The 16,907-nt window shown below is 37.2% G+C and overlaps 1 protein-coding gene and 2 pseudogenes across 2 annotated transcripts in view; 2 read left to right on the top strand and 1 right to left on the bottom strand.

The window, feature by feature from the left end:
* The first annotated feature begins 527 nt into the window (after window positions 1–527).
* Window positions 528–646, top strand: LOC120604085 (uncharacterized; annotated as a pseudogene).
* A 9,065-nt stretch (window positions 647–9,711) lies between these two features.
* LOC120604141 (uncharacterized) lies at window positions 9,712–9,830 on the top strand (annotated as a pseudogene).
* A 1,254-nt stretch (window positions 9,831–11,084) lies between these two features.
* RBL1 (RB transcriptional corepressor like 1) overlaps window positions 11,085–16,907 on the bottom strand; it is a 52,458-nt gene continuing 46,635 nt past the window's right edge. Inside the window, exons 20-22 of one of the 2 annotated variants that reach the window (XM_039864289.1) lie at window positions 16,026–16,174; window positions 14,627–14,791; window positions 11,085–12,876 (exon numbers count right to left, since the gene is read on the bottom strand). In XM_039864289.1, the coding sequence (XP_039720223.1) occupies window positions 12,706–12,876; window positions 14,627–14,791; window positions 16,026–16,174 (485 nt within the window). In that variant the 3' untranslated portion in view covers window positions 11,085–12,705. The remainder of the gene's footprint in view (window positions 12,877–14,626; window positions 14,792–16,025; window positions 16,175–16,907) is intronic. The other variant, XM_039864290.1, reaches the window with a different exon arrangement.

Below are 16,907 nucleotides of genomic sequence, written 5' to 3' on the forward strand. Positions count from 1 at the left end.
TAAAAAACATGAGGATAGTTTTAGGGGCCTCTGGGACAACATCAAGTGTACCAACATTCGTGTCATTGGGGTACCAAGAGGAGAAAAGAGAGAATAAAGAATTGAAAACTGCTTTGAAGTAACAATGATAGAAAACTTCCCTAACCTGGCAAAAGAAATAGACATATAAGTCCGGGAAGTGCAGAGATTCCCAAACAAGATGAACCCAAAGAGGCCTACAGCAAGACACATCATAATTAAAATCCCAAAGGTTAAAGACAAAGAGAGAATCTTAAAAGCAGCAAGAGAAAAAGCAGTTATAGGGAGCTCTCATAAAACCGTCAGCTGATTTCTCAACAGAAACTTTGCAGGCCAGAAGGGATTGGCACAAAATATTCAAAGTGATAAACGTAAGGACCTACAACCAAGATTACTCTGTGCAGCAAGGCTATCATTTAGAATTGAAGAACAGATAAAGAGTTTCCCAGGCAAGAAAAAGCTAAAGGAGTTCATCATTACCAAACTAGTATTATAAGAAATGTTAAAGGGTCTACGGCCATGCCACCTTGAACATGCCAGATCTCGTCTGATCTCGGAAGCTAAACAGGGGCAGGCCTGGTTAGTACTTGGATGGGAGACCACCTAGGAAGACAAGGTGCTGTAGGCATAAAAACTAAAACAAAAAAAAAGGATCGTAAGCTGACAAGTTCCTTGCAATCTGTGAGGTCAACCAAGGGTTTCCTCGCCTAAAAAAAAATAAATAAAAGGAAATGTTAAAGGGACTTCTTTAAGAAGAAGAAGCAAATAAGATCAACACTATGAATAATAAAATGGCAATAATTACTTACCTATCAATGATTACTTTAAATGTAAATAGATTAAATTAACATTATTCAGCCATTAAAAAGAATGAAATCTTGCCTTTTGCAACAACATAGATGGACTTAGAGGATATTATACTAAGTGAAATAAGTCAGACAAAGACAAAGACCATATAATTTCAGTTATGTGTGGAATCTGAAAAACAAAATAAACAAACAAACAAAACAGAAACAAATTCATAGATAAAGAGAACATTTCGATGGTTGCCAGATGGAGGTGGAATGGGAGAGATGGATGAAAAGAGAAAAGGGATAAAAATGTGCAAATTGCCTGTTATAAAAACAGTCATGGGATATAAAGTACAGCATGGGGAATATAGTCAACAATATAATAACTATGTATGGTGTTAGATGGGTACTAGACTTATCAGGGTGATTGCTTCATAAATTATATAAATGTCTAATCACTATGTTGTACACCTGAAACTAATACAATATTGTATGTCAGATATAATTGAAAAAAATTTTAAATTATTTTTAAAAATTCCAATAAAGGGCATCCTACAATGTCCCTGACCAATACTCTTCAGAACTGTCAATGTCATCAAAAACAAGAGTCTGAGAAACTATCACAGTCAAGAGGAGCCTAAGAAAACATGATGACTAAATATAACATGGGACAGAACAGAAAAAAGAAATTAGGTAAAGACTGAGGAAATATGAGTAAAGTATGGACTTTAATTCTTTTTGGACTTTAATAATAATGTATTGATATTGGTTCATAAGTTGTAACAAATATACCTTACTAATGTAGGCTGTTAATAACAGGGGAACTGGGTGTTAAATTAATGAGAACTCTGTACTATCCTTATTTTTCTGTAAATCTGAAACTGTTCTAAAAAGTAAAGTTTATTTAAAATATTTCTATGAAACCAATAAATACTTGCAGTTGAATCTAAAAAAAAAAAAAAGAAAGAAAGAAAGAAAAAGGTGATTGACCACCACAGATATCTGCGCTTCCATAAAGGTCTAAGGAAGATTATGCTAATTGCTGTGGGGTTCTGCAAATCTTTGAGAAATAATACAAACTTCCCTCAGTTCCTCAAACCTCAAGCAGAATTCCTCTGATTAACATGTCAACATGTAAGACTAGGCAGAAGCTGTTATTCTAAAGGCAATGAGGATAAAACAGGCTTGAACAAGATGGAATCAGAGAGACCAGACCAAACATTTCATTCTATTACACTAACGCTCTTAGGCAGTCACAGGCCATCCCATCCTAGAGTTTAGCTTATCGTGACTCTCTATAAGTGGCTCTGTGTTTGTGGTGGGGTGACCATGTATTTGGGGGCAGGGATGCTCTAACACATAAGACAGTGGCTAGACTTTATGGACTGGGGTATCCTGGGTAAAAAAAATAGCTTATAGATCTTTTTAGAATTCATTGCTAAGAGCCAATCTCAACTCATATTTCAAACATAGCATTGTCACCTAAATTCAAATGGTAGTTACATCGGTCAGTCTTATTCCAACATAGATTTGCTTGAGAGCCCCTTAGCTACAATTTTAAAAAAAGCAGAGTGGGTGGGGATTTGCCATTACTATGGTTAGCTATCTTAAAGTCATTAGGGGATAAGCTTTAGTTCGAAGCCAGTACCATGGACAGACCTTGGGTCTTTGATGAAAATACTCAGCCATTTGGTTAACTAACCCAAAAACTCACCTTGTCTTTGTACTTCTAGCTACATGAGCCAGTAAACTTCCTTAGTTTTTAAGCCAGCGTGAGCCGAATTTTCTTTTGTGTGGGTGTTTTGAATTTTTAGATTTTCTCTCATTTCTAGCTGATAAACATCCCTGATACACTTCACAACTTCAGTATCTGCCATGGCTCTCTCAGATATCCAGTGTTACCTGGCTGATTTTTTTCCTTGTAGTGATATTTGTGTCCAGTCCAATCTAGTCTGATCCATCATTACTCATGTAGGGAGGAGGCAAGGGAACTAGTGTTAAATCAAGCTACATTCAAAGACTGCAATATGCTGATCAGCCCTGTAGCCAGGCCAGTAGGACACCTACTGAACAAAGGAAGATTTCTGCTGGGATTGCTAACAACCCATTTCCCTCACCTGTGAAGGGGAAACAGGAAAAACAGAGCCATCAAGTGGCTGCCCTATACAAAATAAAAGAATTCATTCTCTATGGCTAAAACAAGGGGGAACCTGTAGATTAAAGACTGGGAACTGCCAGCAGGACTTTCGAGCTACATATTCTTACTTTCTTGCTCTACATACTCTTATCCTTTCTTACTGTATGCCCGTATCAAAGGAAATGGGTAAACTAAGTCTTTAAACTGTAAGGCACAGGAACTAAAGAATAATACATGAACCGAATTCCCTGAACACTGGGGGTCCTTCTCAATGCCTTTCTCTCCATCTCTCTCACTGTCTTTACTCTGTCCCTCTCAGTGCCTTTACTCTGTCTCTTTCACTGTCTTCATCTCTATTGTCTCTGTCCCTCTGAGCCTCTCTTGGGCTCTCTCATTCTCTGCCTCTGAGAGGAGACCACGCTCTGTCTATGGAGTATTAGTTACCCCTTCTCCAGTAAACTTTCTTTTCGACTCTGATTTTGGCATGTGTTTGAATTCTTTCTACATCCTCTGCCAAAAACCTCTCTTCTTCTCTCGGTGCAAGGCTTGGTCTCCCCCAACTCGGGGGTTTTTGCCCTGTCCTGCATCACCACTGTCCCTAGTGAATACAACTGTCAGCCAAGTTCACAAAGATTCTTTTCTCTGAGAAATTCCTTGCCATTCATTGAGTGGACCCCACAGTGTTATGGACTGAATTGTGTCATTGTGTTCCCCTTCCCACTGAGTTATGTGCCAAAGCCCTACCCTCCAAAGTGACTGTATTTGGAGACAGGGACTTTAAAGAGACGATTAAGGTTAAATGAGGTCATGTGGGCGGGGCCCTAATCCAACAAACAGGACTGTAATCCTTATAAGAGACAACAGAGCTCTCTCCTTTTCCCTGTCTGTACACAGAGGAAAGGCCATGTGAGGACACAGCAAGAAGGTGACCATCTGGAAGTCGAGAAGGGAGGTCTTACCATAAACCAACTGTGCTGGCACCTTGATCGTTAACTACCAGTGCTGACTGTGAGAAAATAAATTTCCGTTGTTTAAGCCACTCAGTCTGTAGTATTTTGTTAAGGCAGCCCTAGCAGATTAAGACTCACAGCCAACATGTTTGTATTCCCGCGCTGATTGCCTAAAGTTGGACATTTTGATTTAGTCGTTCCTAATCTTCATGCCCCAGGCTTCTGATGGCCACAGAGTTGGTTATTACCAAGAACCCCTGTGCTATTGGATATCACGTATTATAAAGTCTCACACATACTCCAAGTGTGCCATCGTTATTGACAACGTACGTATCATTCAAGTGTTACAGAAGCCTTCTATTATTTTTCTATGTTCCTTCCTCAGAGTTAAATATCTTATTTACATAGTGATCCTTCTCATTTAAAAATTTGACCTTCATCTCAAGGAGAAGGTCTGAAGGTGCTCTTGTGCTCCGGACTTGTTAATCACTGTGATTAACAAGAAAAATATTTTCAGAATTTCTAAAAAGGTGGAGCTTAGAGCCAGTAACCTGGATGGGTCTCGAGAATTTGTCTTTGGATTTGCATTTGCAGAACAAGCATATTATATTTACCTATTTTGTGAGTTAAAGCCAACCAATAAGTAGAGTAGTGTTTAAGATTCTCTTATTCACCTTTTTTGCAAGACTGAAAACCTCAATTTATCCCTACGGAAGAGCTGTGTCATTTACACTTGAGGTGGCTGCAGGGAAGTGAACTTCCCTGATCTAATACGTTCTGAGTATCAGGGGGAAAATCGGCACTAGATTCTGAGGAGGAGGAGAACTGTGTTCCTTGGGGACGGGTGAATCCTCAGGGCATTGATGGAAAGTGATGCTAAGCCTTCTAAGGTAGGAAGTTTATGAAAGGCACAGTAAAGGCAAGGAACTTAGGGTTCCCAGGAAGCATCTGGGAGATGTTAACCTAAATTGTCAGGATGCAAAACTCATGCAAAGAAAAGGAAAAGTGTTTATTTGGTATTAAAAGAAACTGCAATCAGAGCAAACCCAAACAATGTCCTGCTGGGAAACAATAGCCAGATGTTTTTAAAGGCAAAAAGGGGAGGTTTGCATAAGTTATTCACAAAGAATTTTAATTGGTGCTGGCAATGGAAAATTAAGCGTGGCTAAATACAAATGATTAATAGGGGCTATCACTAAGTAAAAGTCCATCCCTATGACAAGTTGCAGATGTTCTTGTTCTGGAATTTTATGGTTGTGCCTAGGTCAAAATTTTATGTTCCATCTGGTGAAGATCTACTTAAGACCCACTTCCTTAAAGGTCTCCTAGCCCCATTTTAAGCCTTTTAAATTACTCCATTTTATTTCACATTTCACAGAGGGTTTGGAAGAGAAGGATCGAGTAAAGGGAGAAGATTGTCATTGGAACATGGAAATCTTTCAACAAGCTGAGTTCCTTCTGTGTATGACAGGATTGGGAAGATCTCCAAAAACAACAAATGTGAATGCTTTTCAAGGCAAAGGAAGAGAGAAGCTTGAGGAATAAGACAGCCTGGATTTCACGAAATAAGCCTGGGAAAGTTTTGTAAATCCGAGTAACCCTGAGATTATTATCTAAAAATGCATCAGAGTTTACAGACTAAAAATTGGGCTGGTATCCACTGACGATGAATAAACGAAATGTGATACACACACACATACACACAATGGAATATTATTCAGACTTAAAAGGAAATCCTGACTTGCTACAACATGAATGAACCCTAAGGCCATTATGCTAAGTGACATAGGCCAGTCGTAGAAGGACAAATACCATATGTTTTCACTTACCTGAGGTATCTAGAGTAGTCAGTTTCATAGACAATAGACTGGTTGGTTGCCAGGGGCTGGGGAAAGAGGAAAAAAGAAGTGGTTTGACAGGTATAGAGTTTCAGTTCTGCAAGAAGAAAATGTTCTGGAGATTGGTTGCACAACAATGTGAATATAGTTAATCACTGAACTGTATATTTAAAAATGGTCAGTTTTTACCTGTGTTTTAACAGTATAGTGTAGGACTTAATAGATGAATATTTGTCTTCAGTCTCTGCTCAGATATTGATGTGTAGCATTTTTTTGCTGCTTTCCTTTTAATCTGTCATAATCTGGTGTTATAAATGTTCAACAATAAATTTGGTGAACAAGAAAAAATGGTTAAATGGTGAATTTTATGTTACATATATTTTATCACACAAAACCCTCAACTTCACCGACTTAAAAAAATTGGGCTATGGAACTAGAATGTTTGGATTTAAACTGTGTGACCTTGGGCAAGTTACTTAAAATCTCTAAGCTTTAATTTCCTCTTCTATAAAACAGTTTTATTGTAGGGTTTTATGAGAATTGAGTCTGACACATAGAAAATGCTCAACACGAGATGGGTGAAGGTGGGGGAAGGAATTAAGAGGTACAAATTAGTAGTTACAAAATAGTCATGGGGATGTAAAGTATAGCATAGGGAATATAGTCAATAATATTGTAATAACTATGTATGGGGTAAGATGGGGACTAGATTTATCGGGGTGATTACTTCATAAGTTTTATAGATGTCTAATCACTATGTTATATACCTGAAACTAATAGAATATTGTCTGTCAACTGTAATCGAAAAATAAAAAATTATTTAAAAAACAAAAAAGAAAATGCTCAACATAAGTGAGATATAATTATTATAAAAAGCATCTCTAAGCCTCATTCGACTCATTAATTCAACAAATGTCAAGCTTATAATTCCTTCAGTGCATCATTCTACACTCTGAGAAAATCACAGAGAAAAAAGTACCACCTACATGGAGCTTATATATATATGCAATTACTAAGTTATTAGTGATGAATGCAGATAATACTTGAGTAGATTTTAAGTGCTGGGGAGAAAAATAAAACTAGCTAAGAGAATAGGAAAGACTGGGCTGGTCTAAGACGTGCCATGATGTGAAACTCGAGCAGAGACCCAAATGAATGAAGGGAGCATATGTAGTACTCCATTATGTGATGAATATCCTTAGTATTTGAACAACTCTGCATCATAATGTTATAAGTGATGTCTGATTCTTAACTTTGCAAACATTAGATTCACTAAACAACATTTATTTCAAATGCCAATATCTGAAACAAATTCAACCTTCCTCCAAAAACAAAAAAACAAAAAAACAAAAAAAAAAACAAACCCACCCCGAACCCTTTAAATCTTTCTTTCTTCGATGATAAAATAACATAAATAATGGTACATTCAGACACTGGAACACAAGCATTAGAATTGTCCAGAGAAGTATAATTTAGATATTGCAAAGATGACTCTGATGTATTAAGTGATATATATGATTCATTTTTACCTAAAAAATTTATAACATATGCATTGAAAAAAGTCTAGGAAGATTCACATCAAGAGGTGGCTGTGATGTGGAGCCAATGGAACTCTTACACACTACTGATGGGAACAGAAAATGGTTCACTTTGAAAAAGGACATGGCAATTATCTTATGAAATTCAACATATGCTTACCATTTGGTCCAGCAATCCAGCTAAAGAGGGAATAAAAGAGAAATAAAAATATATGTTCAAAGACTTGCATGCAAATGTTCATGGTTATTAATAGACCGAAATTTGAAAAAACCCAAATGCCCATCGACTGGTGAATGAAAATTGTGGTATACTCATTGTATGGAAAATTACTCATCAATAAAAAGAAATATTTACACATACAACACGAATCTCAGAAACATTATACTAAGTGGCAGAACTCAAATACAAAAGACTACATACTGTGCGTACATACACTTGTATATAAAATTCTAGAAAAGGCAAAACTAAACTGACAAAAAGCAGACCAATAGTCGCCTGGGGGTGTGGTGGGGAGGATGTGGGGGAGGAAGAGAAGAAGATCCAAAGGCACAAGTAAACTTTTTAAAGTGATGGAAATGTTCTCTACATTGATTGTGGTGGTAGTTATATAACTCTATACAATTACTAAAATTCATCAAACTTTACATTAAGGTGCACTTTATTTTATGTAGATCATACCTCAGTAAAGCTGGAAAAAGTCATCATAGTATGCAATTTAAGAGGTGCACAATTTCCTTCATGTGAAAAATAATTGTACTAAAGAATTTTAAAAAAATTTAAAGGTGACCTGAGTGGTGGGAATATAGTTTTTATTTTTTGATTCTATATATTCTATTTTTTTCTACAATGATGTTATTTTCTATCATAAATCAATTATTTCCCGAAGTGTTGATGACTTAACTGAGGTAAGTAAATAGTGAAGTCTTCCTTGGTTTGGTGGTACAGAGTCAGGGAGGATATTTGAACCTGGCCATTCACACTCTTGGCCATTATACTCCTCTGCTGGGCTCTAGGCTAGTACTTTCTGAACTTCCCTGATCAGAACAGCCTGGGATACTTAACAAAACTGTTTGTGCACCACGCTGTTGAATCTCATCGGTTAATAAGTCCTCAAAGGTGACTCTTACCATTGGGAAATTTGATGAAACCACTGCCTAGATATAGGATCTAAAACCTCAGAAGTTATTTTCTTCTCTTAATATATTGAGTCTGTCATTGATGCCAAATAATCTTACTTGTGTATTAGTCACCCGGCCTGGAATTTATTACCATTAATCTTTCCTGGAAAGTCATCTTCCTTAAGAAGCCAACCCTGTCTGGGAACCCATACGGCCCGAGTTAGATGATCCTCTGTACTTCTTCTTCTGGCCCCACTACCAGTATCTTAAAGTGTATAGTGCTTCTTGCCTAGGTGTTTACTTAATTCAAGGACTGGCAGTACTGACACTTAGGGCTGGATAATTCTTTGTCATGGGGGCCTGGCTGTCCTGTGCATTGTAGAATATTTAGCACTATCCCTGGCTTCTACCCACTGGATACCAGTAGCAGCCCTCACTCCTATCCCCACCCAGTTGTGACAATGAAAACAGCAAAAATGTCTCTAGTCATTGCCAAATGTCCCATAAGGGGGCAAAATTACCCCAAGTTAAGAATCACTAACCTAATTTCTCATCTATCAGTCTAACCGTCTTCTATTTCATCCTCTGCGCATCTTCCAGATTTCTAAACTTTGCTATTCAAAGTGTAGTCCTTTGACTAGCAGCAATGGCATCATGTGGGAGTTTGTTAGAAAAGCAGAATCTTAGGTCTAACCCCAGATCTACTGAATTAGACTGCGTTTTTAACACGATTAACAAACCCAGGTGATTTTTTTTTTAGGTAAGACAACCCTTGGTTGACTTCGCAGATTGCAAAGACCTTGTTAGCTTACAATCCCTTATTTTTAATTTTTTTTTTTTTTTTTTTTTTTTATGCCTACAGGACCTAGTCTTCCTAGGTGGTCTCCTATCCAAGTCTTAACCAGGCCGGCCTCTGTGTAGCTTTCGAGATCAAAAAGGATCGGGCTTGTTCAGGGTGGCATGCCCCTAGACCCAGGTGCTTCTTAAATTCATTAAAGTTTGAGAAGCACTGCCAGGTCTCTAACTTGATCTGAGGGTGAAGATCACTTGGAACTGAGGTTAAAAACAAAATTCCTAGGTACTTTCCCTGGTGATTATCATTCCATTAGTCAAGGTTTGGGCCTAGGAATCTGTATTGTTAATATGTATCTCAAGTAATCCTTATCCTTGGACAAGTTAAGGAATTGCTGCTCTAAAATAAACATCAAATTTTGTCATTAGCCACTGAAAATTAAAACCTCTTTAGTGAATCTCCATGGCCTATGGCAGTGGTTCTCAACCTTAGGTGCTCCCCTAGGTAGTATTTAAAAATCCTGATGCAACTATAGTCATGCCACCTTGAACGTGCTCGATCTCGTCTGATCTTGGAAGCTAAGCAGGGTCAGGCCTGGTTAGTACTCAGATGGGAGACCACCTAGGAATAACAGGTGCTGTGGGTGTTAAAAAATTAAAAAAAGGAAAATCCTGATGCTAAACAGTTCCTCAAACCAATTAAATCAGAAATCTCTGGGGGAGGGACTCATCCATGGATGTGTTTTTCCAAGATCCCAAGTTGTAGCCAATGTTGAGAACCAGTAGAAATGATCAAGCCTAAGTTCCTTAACATGGCTTAGAAAGCCCATCTGTGGAAGGCCCTAACTACCTTTCCAGCCCTACTTTGCATCACACTTTTGCTTATGTACACTACACTTCAGCCTTACTAAAGGACCTGCAATTCCCAAACCCACAGTACCTTCATGCTTCTGGGCCTTTGCACAGGTTGTGTTCTCTGAATACTTTTACTGCCCTGGAAAAGTTATTCATCCCTAAGGACTAAATTACCATTTAGTTTCCTTTTCAGGTGAGTTTAGATTCCCAGAAACACCCAGAGTGAATCATTCCCTCTTCGGTGCTCACGCCATTGCTCTATTAAATATAGAAAAAGAGCATGCAGCTCTAGTACTACATTTATCACATTATATTAATGGGCTACAATTATTATATCTTGAGGACAGGACTTATGCCTGGTTCATGTTTATATATCTAGCACCTAGCAAAGAGCCAAGAACAGAGTGGGCAGCTAATATTGTTTGTTGTGTTAGTGAAAATACTGCAAAGGACACCCCCCCAAAAAAGAAATATTTTTTCTTTTTTAAAAAACCTGATTTAATATAATTTAACCAAATAAAAATTTTAATTAGAAAAAATGTTTTAAGCTGTGAGTTTCATCTGGAGAAATATACTTGAAAGAAATATACTTTAAAAATATACTTTTTACTCCTGAGAGTAAAAAATCTTTTCCTTAATTCAATATAATTTGGTCCACGTATTCATTCTAAGACCTTGAAACAATCCTGTTTCTTTGTATGTGTCTAAGGCATTTTTTAAATTGAGGTGAATTCACCTATCATAAAACTAACCATTTTAAAGTGTAAAATTCAGGGTCATTTAGTAAATTCATAATGTTATGCAACCACTACCTATATTAAGTTCCAAAATATTTCCATCGCCCCAAAAGGAAACCCCTGTACTCATGAAGCAGGCATTCACTCCCCCATTCTCCTCAGTCCACGGAAAACACCAGGAACATTAACTTTTAAGTTACATTAAATATTTAAAAGATATTAAGTAGATATTTAAAGAGATGTAGATTCTAGATGGCTGTAGAATTGCTTCTAGCCACATAGAAAAGAGCACAAATATAGTCTTTTCAATAATCTCGAAAATTCCAATGGTTTATTAATAATTTTACATACATTAATATCATCTTGAAAACCGATTTAAAAAAAGGCCAGAGTTTCTTATATAGTCAATGTACAAATGCTCACTTATATTTGCACATCAATAATGAAGATGAAAATGACACAATACTTAAAGGTACATAAAAATATATACAAGGACTCAAGACACATTTGATGTTATTTGGCTTATATGTGTAGATACTACACACGAAAAAAGTGGATGTAATTTACAGATCAAAATCACATTTTTCCTTACAATTTAAAAATAAAATTCATGACAATTACTAATTTACAGCCAAGAATTAGATTAATTCAAATTAGCCAGGGTTAGACATAAGTTAAACACTTTGCATTTTAAAAAATAAGATTTTCAGTCAAAATATATACATTTGATAACTTTTTCTCAAAAATAATTAAGAATGGCTTATCCATGTCCTTCCAGATTCTGAAAACACAATAGAAAAAGTGAATATTGAACAGCTGACTTTTTTTGAAAGCTGCACCCCCTACATAGTCCTGGAAAATATCCGTAAGGGGCCCCAGAGCTCAGATCCTAATGGGAAACTCACAACGCACCAATAATACTGAGAACAAAGAGGGGGAAGTAATATATACTGATATATACCATAAGGTATGCGGATATTAATGTGGTTTTGAAAAAGGTTTAACTATTCTCAGGGACTCAACTAGACAATGAGAATGACTAATCTTATGACCTCAAATCAGTATCTCACACATTATCATGCTGCTACCCAACTAACAGGAAATTTGATTTCTAATAGCTCTTATCTGAATTTTATTCTATTGGCTTGAGAAGCAGCTTCCTGTTTTGAGAATTATATATAATTCTCAAATATAATATAGTCATGTATAATTAAGTTAATGGTTCAGAAAAATAAAATGATAGTAGTTTTAAAAAGGAGCAAATACCCCTTTTATTAGGTTGTGTCACCAGGCTAAGAAGGCTTACGGTTGGAAAGCAAAGAGTGGTGGGTAGTGCATGGGCTGAGGTACAAATCTGCATATACTCAAGGAGAGGAAGGGCAGGAGAAGGGATCTAGATAATCCAGAATGGTAGCGGCACCTGGATGTGGAGTTGCCACAGTGGGTCAGAGGCAGGCTGGTGCATCATCCTCTGACCCACGTGCTATGGGAACCAAATCCTACTCAACATTAAATTGAGAACACAAATATCTCAAAGTGCACTTACCAAAAATAGGTTATTTATCCTCATATTACAAAACACAGGAGACATTGGATTATTTTTAAAAGTAAGCTAAAAAATTAGAGGTTTCTTCTTACTTCATCTTAAAAACTAACCCAAGGAACAAACGTTTAAAAAATTCTAGTACTGTTAATATGTTTAAAAGGCACTTAAAACATTCCTTTTCAATCTAACTGAAAATACATCTCTATCAACTACATTTTAGATAAAGGTAAAAAAAAGGGCATCATTTTGGTGTAATTTTTCTTAAGATTCAGTGATAGTTATCATCTATAGGGCTGAAAGTTTTGAAGGATAGAGCAAAACAATCTGAAAGTGCTTTCTGCAAAACGACCTCAAAGTGCTTTTATTACAGAAACAGGAAGGGCACTAATGATTTGCCCTTTCACTGACAACATCCTGTAGTCTTTTAAGTAAAATATCATCATTTTCTTGACAGAGGCGTTTGGCAGGGGATTCTGTATCACCATCAATGGCTATCGCTCGCTTCTTGGTTTTCTGTTCACCTTGCCTTATCATGTTGTTGATATCTTTCAAACTCTGCAAAAATAGAGGACACGTGTGAGTAAAAGGGGAAAAGGGGGAAATGGCAGCAAAGAACCGAGCTAACTGCTTTTTCCTGCTCTCTATCCTCTTTCCAAAGCTAAATACTGGGGTAGAGATTATTTTTTTGAATCAAGGCTGACCTAATAAGGGTAATCAGAACTAATCTTTTCAGGTGGTTTTAAATATTGGGTTTACCTTAGAGCAGCAGTTCTCAAAATGTGATGCAGCAAAGACCAGATGCAGCAAAAGCACCTAAGAACTTATTAGGAATACAAACTCTCAGGCCTCACCCTATACCTACTGAATCAAACACTCTTGGGGTGGGGTCCAGCAATCTATGTTTTATCTAGCCCTCCAGGTGATTCTAATGCTCCTTAAAGTTTGAGAACCTCTTTCTGGAGCAAACTTTAATGTGCCTACTATGCATCTGGGGATCTTGTTAAAATGCAGATTTAGATTCAGTAGGGCTGGTGTGAGGCCTGAGAGTCTGCATTTCTATAATGCTCCCAGGTGATGCTGATGTTGCTGGTCTGTAAACCACACTCTTGGTAGCAAGGCCTTACAGAAGTGTTTCCTGAAGGCTGTGTATCATAACCATCAACCTTTTTGGCACCAGGGACCAGTGCTCCTATGAGAATCTGATGCCTGAGGATCTGAGGTGGAGCTGAGGCGGTGGTGCTAGTGCTGGGGAGTGGCTGCAAATACAGATGAAGCTTTGCTCCCTCACTAGCTGCTCACCTCCTCCCGTGTGGCCCAGTTCCTAACAGGCCAAGGATTGGTATCAGTCTACGGCCTGGAGGTTGGGGAACTCTGGTCTAAAGAAACTGCCTGCCAGAGCTTTGAGATTCAGTAGGTCTACAGGATAGATATCTGTGTTCAACAAGATCCCCAACTGCTTCTAAACTATGGTTTTGAAATTACTGCCTTAGAGGCCGATTGCTCCCATTTTTGATTTCAGGCAAGAATCTCTTCTAAACATCCTTATAGGAAATCAACTTCTATGAGGAAGAAATGCAAGCTGTGAGGTGCTACATCTCAGTCAGCTTTGTTTGCTAAGTAGAGTAGGAACTCAACAGATGTTTATGGAACTGAAGGAGAAACAAATGAGTTAAGGAGCTGCCATTGTATTTGGACTGAGTTACAATTTGTCCAGTTACTATAATTTCTTCCAGTTGGTAAGTGATTCTGGCTTCTGGAGACATACTGAACACATCTGCTTGATAGCCCATGAAATATCTGAAAACAGCAATCATGTCCTGTCACATCTTCACCACTGTACAGGAATAAAGCTAGAGATAACCACAGAGTTGTCTGTGTAAATAAGAGGAGGCTTCTGTTTTTAGACCTTTTACTATCCTTGTTGCCATCCACCAAATAAACTCTCTCTTTCAAGGCCTTTCTTTAAACTTAATGTTCCCCATGTCGGACCACTTGCAGCTGTTGCCTAGTTACTAGTCCCTTCTCAAAATCATGCTTGAGATGGGAGACACCGGTCTCTTGCAGTGAACACTCCCAATACCATATCAATAGTAATGGATTAAACTACGCCAACTGAATACACTGCTCTTGATCACAGGAAACTTGTCATAGTTAACAGTTCATATTTATTAGTAGTAACTGCAAAAAAAAAAAAAAAGATAAAGAAAAAAAGAACAAGATTAAAGATAAATAACTGGTAATATGAAATCCAATTTTTAACACATGCACATAAGTTGTTCTGGAGGAAAGTTTGTGTGCACCTTACCTTAGAGGGGCTGCCATTGAATTTATACAGCAGAGCACTCCTGGGTGTAAGGCCTGACCCATTCTTGTGTGGGGAAACATAAACAGAGTGCTGCTGGGAAATGCGGCGTGGTGAGCCTGGCTGTTGCTTAATATGAGGAAAAGGAGAAAGAGGTGGAGCTTCCATCTGAAACAACCCAAAAGTAAGTTTTAAGATAAAAGTTTTTGTTCTCTTTTTAAATTCCACCATATTTTTATTCTTATTGGCATCTCCTAGTTAGAAGTCAGTTATTTATAGATGAAAAATAGCAAAGCAATGGTCCATTGTCCTTCACGGGTAACATAGCAGAAGCAGTAAGCCAAGAGCATAGGAACCTCACACCCATGCTCAGAAAGTAGGGGCAAAGAGTAATCAATGTCCCAACATTTGCAATAAGAATCTCTCTCCACGTACATATATCCAGAACCAAAAATGTAGCAAAGAAGAAAAAAAGAGGCAGAGAATTCTATGGGTCAGTGGGATGAATCCAACATGGAACAAATCTGTTAATGAAATGGTTAAGATTTTACATTGAAATGCAAAAGATTTAGAAATAGAGTTAGGTCAGCAAGGACTGTACTTTTCTTTAATAGTCTATATGATGTTTCCAATCTAAGAATAAATGAAGATGGCTCCTTAATTATTATTTCTTTACTTAAAGCTAATAAAACTAATTGCCTGATGATAGAGATATTCACAGTATTATGAGAGGTAGAACTGATGGAAAAGGATGAGCAGTCATGGCCTCTGAGGATGGATAGTCACACACATCATATCCTTTGAAAGGAATGAGAGAAATGTAGAGAGACTCACAGATAAACATATATGGCTACTGGCTGGATGCAGCTTCTACTAGGTCCCGCTTTCTTATAACTAAAGTCTGGTCTATTGGGAACCAACTCAGTTTACATACTGGTAATACTACTTTTACAGGCCTGCTGGTACTGCCAAATCTAGGGTCTGCATAAAAATTTCTTAGTGCTACCTCTATTTATAATTCAGGTCTATTTATTTTCTTTTCTCTTTGTCTTGAAAAAAACGTTCATCTTATAAATGTTAACAACTGAAATCAAAAACAAGAGAAAAAATTCACAGAATAAATTTTTTTTTTTTTTTCATTTTTCTGTGTTCCCATCTAGTCCTTGCCCATATGGATACATAATTTCTAACAACATCATCACAGTATGGATAAAATTTCCATGATTTCCTTTGGTCTCTGTTGTATCATAGCCTTAATCACTCTCTAATGAATTGTATATTTTCTCTCATATATATAATGCATGAGAGGCTTTAACTCCGAAATACTTATCTAGTAAAATAAACTCATAGCAGCCCAACTATGACTATAGATATTAATAAAGAAGCAAAATATAAAACATACCATATGGTCCTGATTTGACAAGTCATATTTCAATGCAAATGACTTCACTCTTCCTACATAGACTGTATTGTAAAATTTGATAAGATCACCTCTTTCCTCTCTCATTGGTCCACTGGAACAGTCAGGTGTTTTTATAGCTTCTTCTAAGTCTGTTAAAAGAATTCAGTGTTGTGATAGATGTATTTTAATATAAGCTGTTGATACGAATTTCAACTCTCTACAACATAAAAAAAATCAAATAAATCTTTATGTAAAGCAATTATATATAGTACTTATATAGTACTTTTTCCTCTAGATACCACTTCAGCAAGAATGTTTCACAACCATATCTTTTGAGCTCACTGTCACTGGTGGCCCTTAGAGGGGCACCAGCCCTGGGTTGGGGTTTAGCTACATTAAGCTCCAGAGTATGGGTGGCAGTGGCAAACACTGAGATTCACATAACAAAAGGGTCTGCAAATATTCATACTGGCTCCTTGTTTTGTTGACTCTAAAAGGTAAGGAAGAAGCAAGATGAATTGCCTGTGTTTATTCTTCTGCAAATACACGGCAGGAGATGGCAGATGACAGGTGTTCCCATGCACAACAGGAACCTTAGTGCTCAGTTTATAGCTAACATCCTTAGTTGTTAAGTGACAGCTTGCTCCAAGGTACTTTCCTATTTATTGGTGTGACTCTGGGATAGCTTGTGACACGAAGCAAAACTTTATTCTACTCTTTTTGGAAACATCACAAACCACTGTCTACTTGTACACGCAAGAATCATTTGCTTATAGGAGCTAAGAAAATCACGGGCAATTAAAAAAAATTAGCATATTACTAAAAAATTTTTGTACAGCAAAGGAAACCATCAACAAAACAAAAAGACAACTGACTGGGAGA

This window comes from Pteropus medius, unplaced genomic scaffold, assembly GCF_902729225.1.
Source record: "Pteropus medius unplaced genomic scaffold, Ma_sr-lr_union100, whole genome shotgun sequence".
NCBI lineage: Eukaryota > Metazoa > Chordata > Mammalia > Chiroptera > Pteropodidae > Pteropus > Pteropus medius.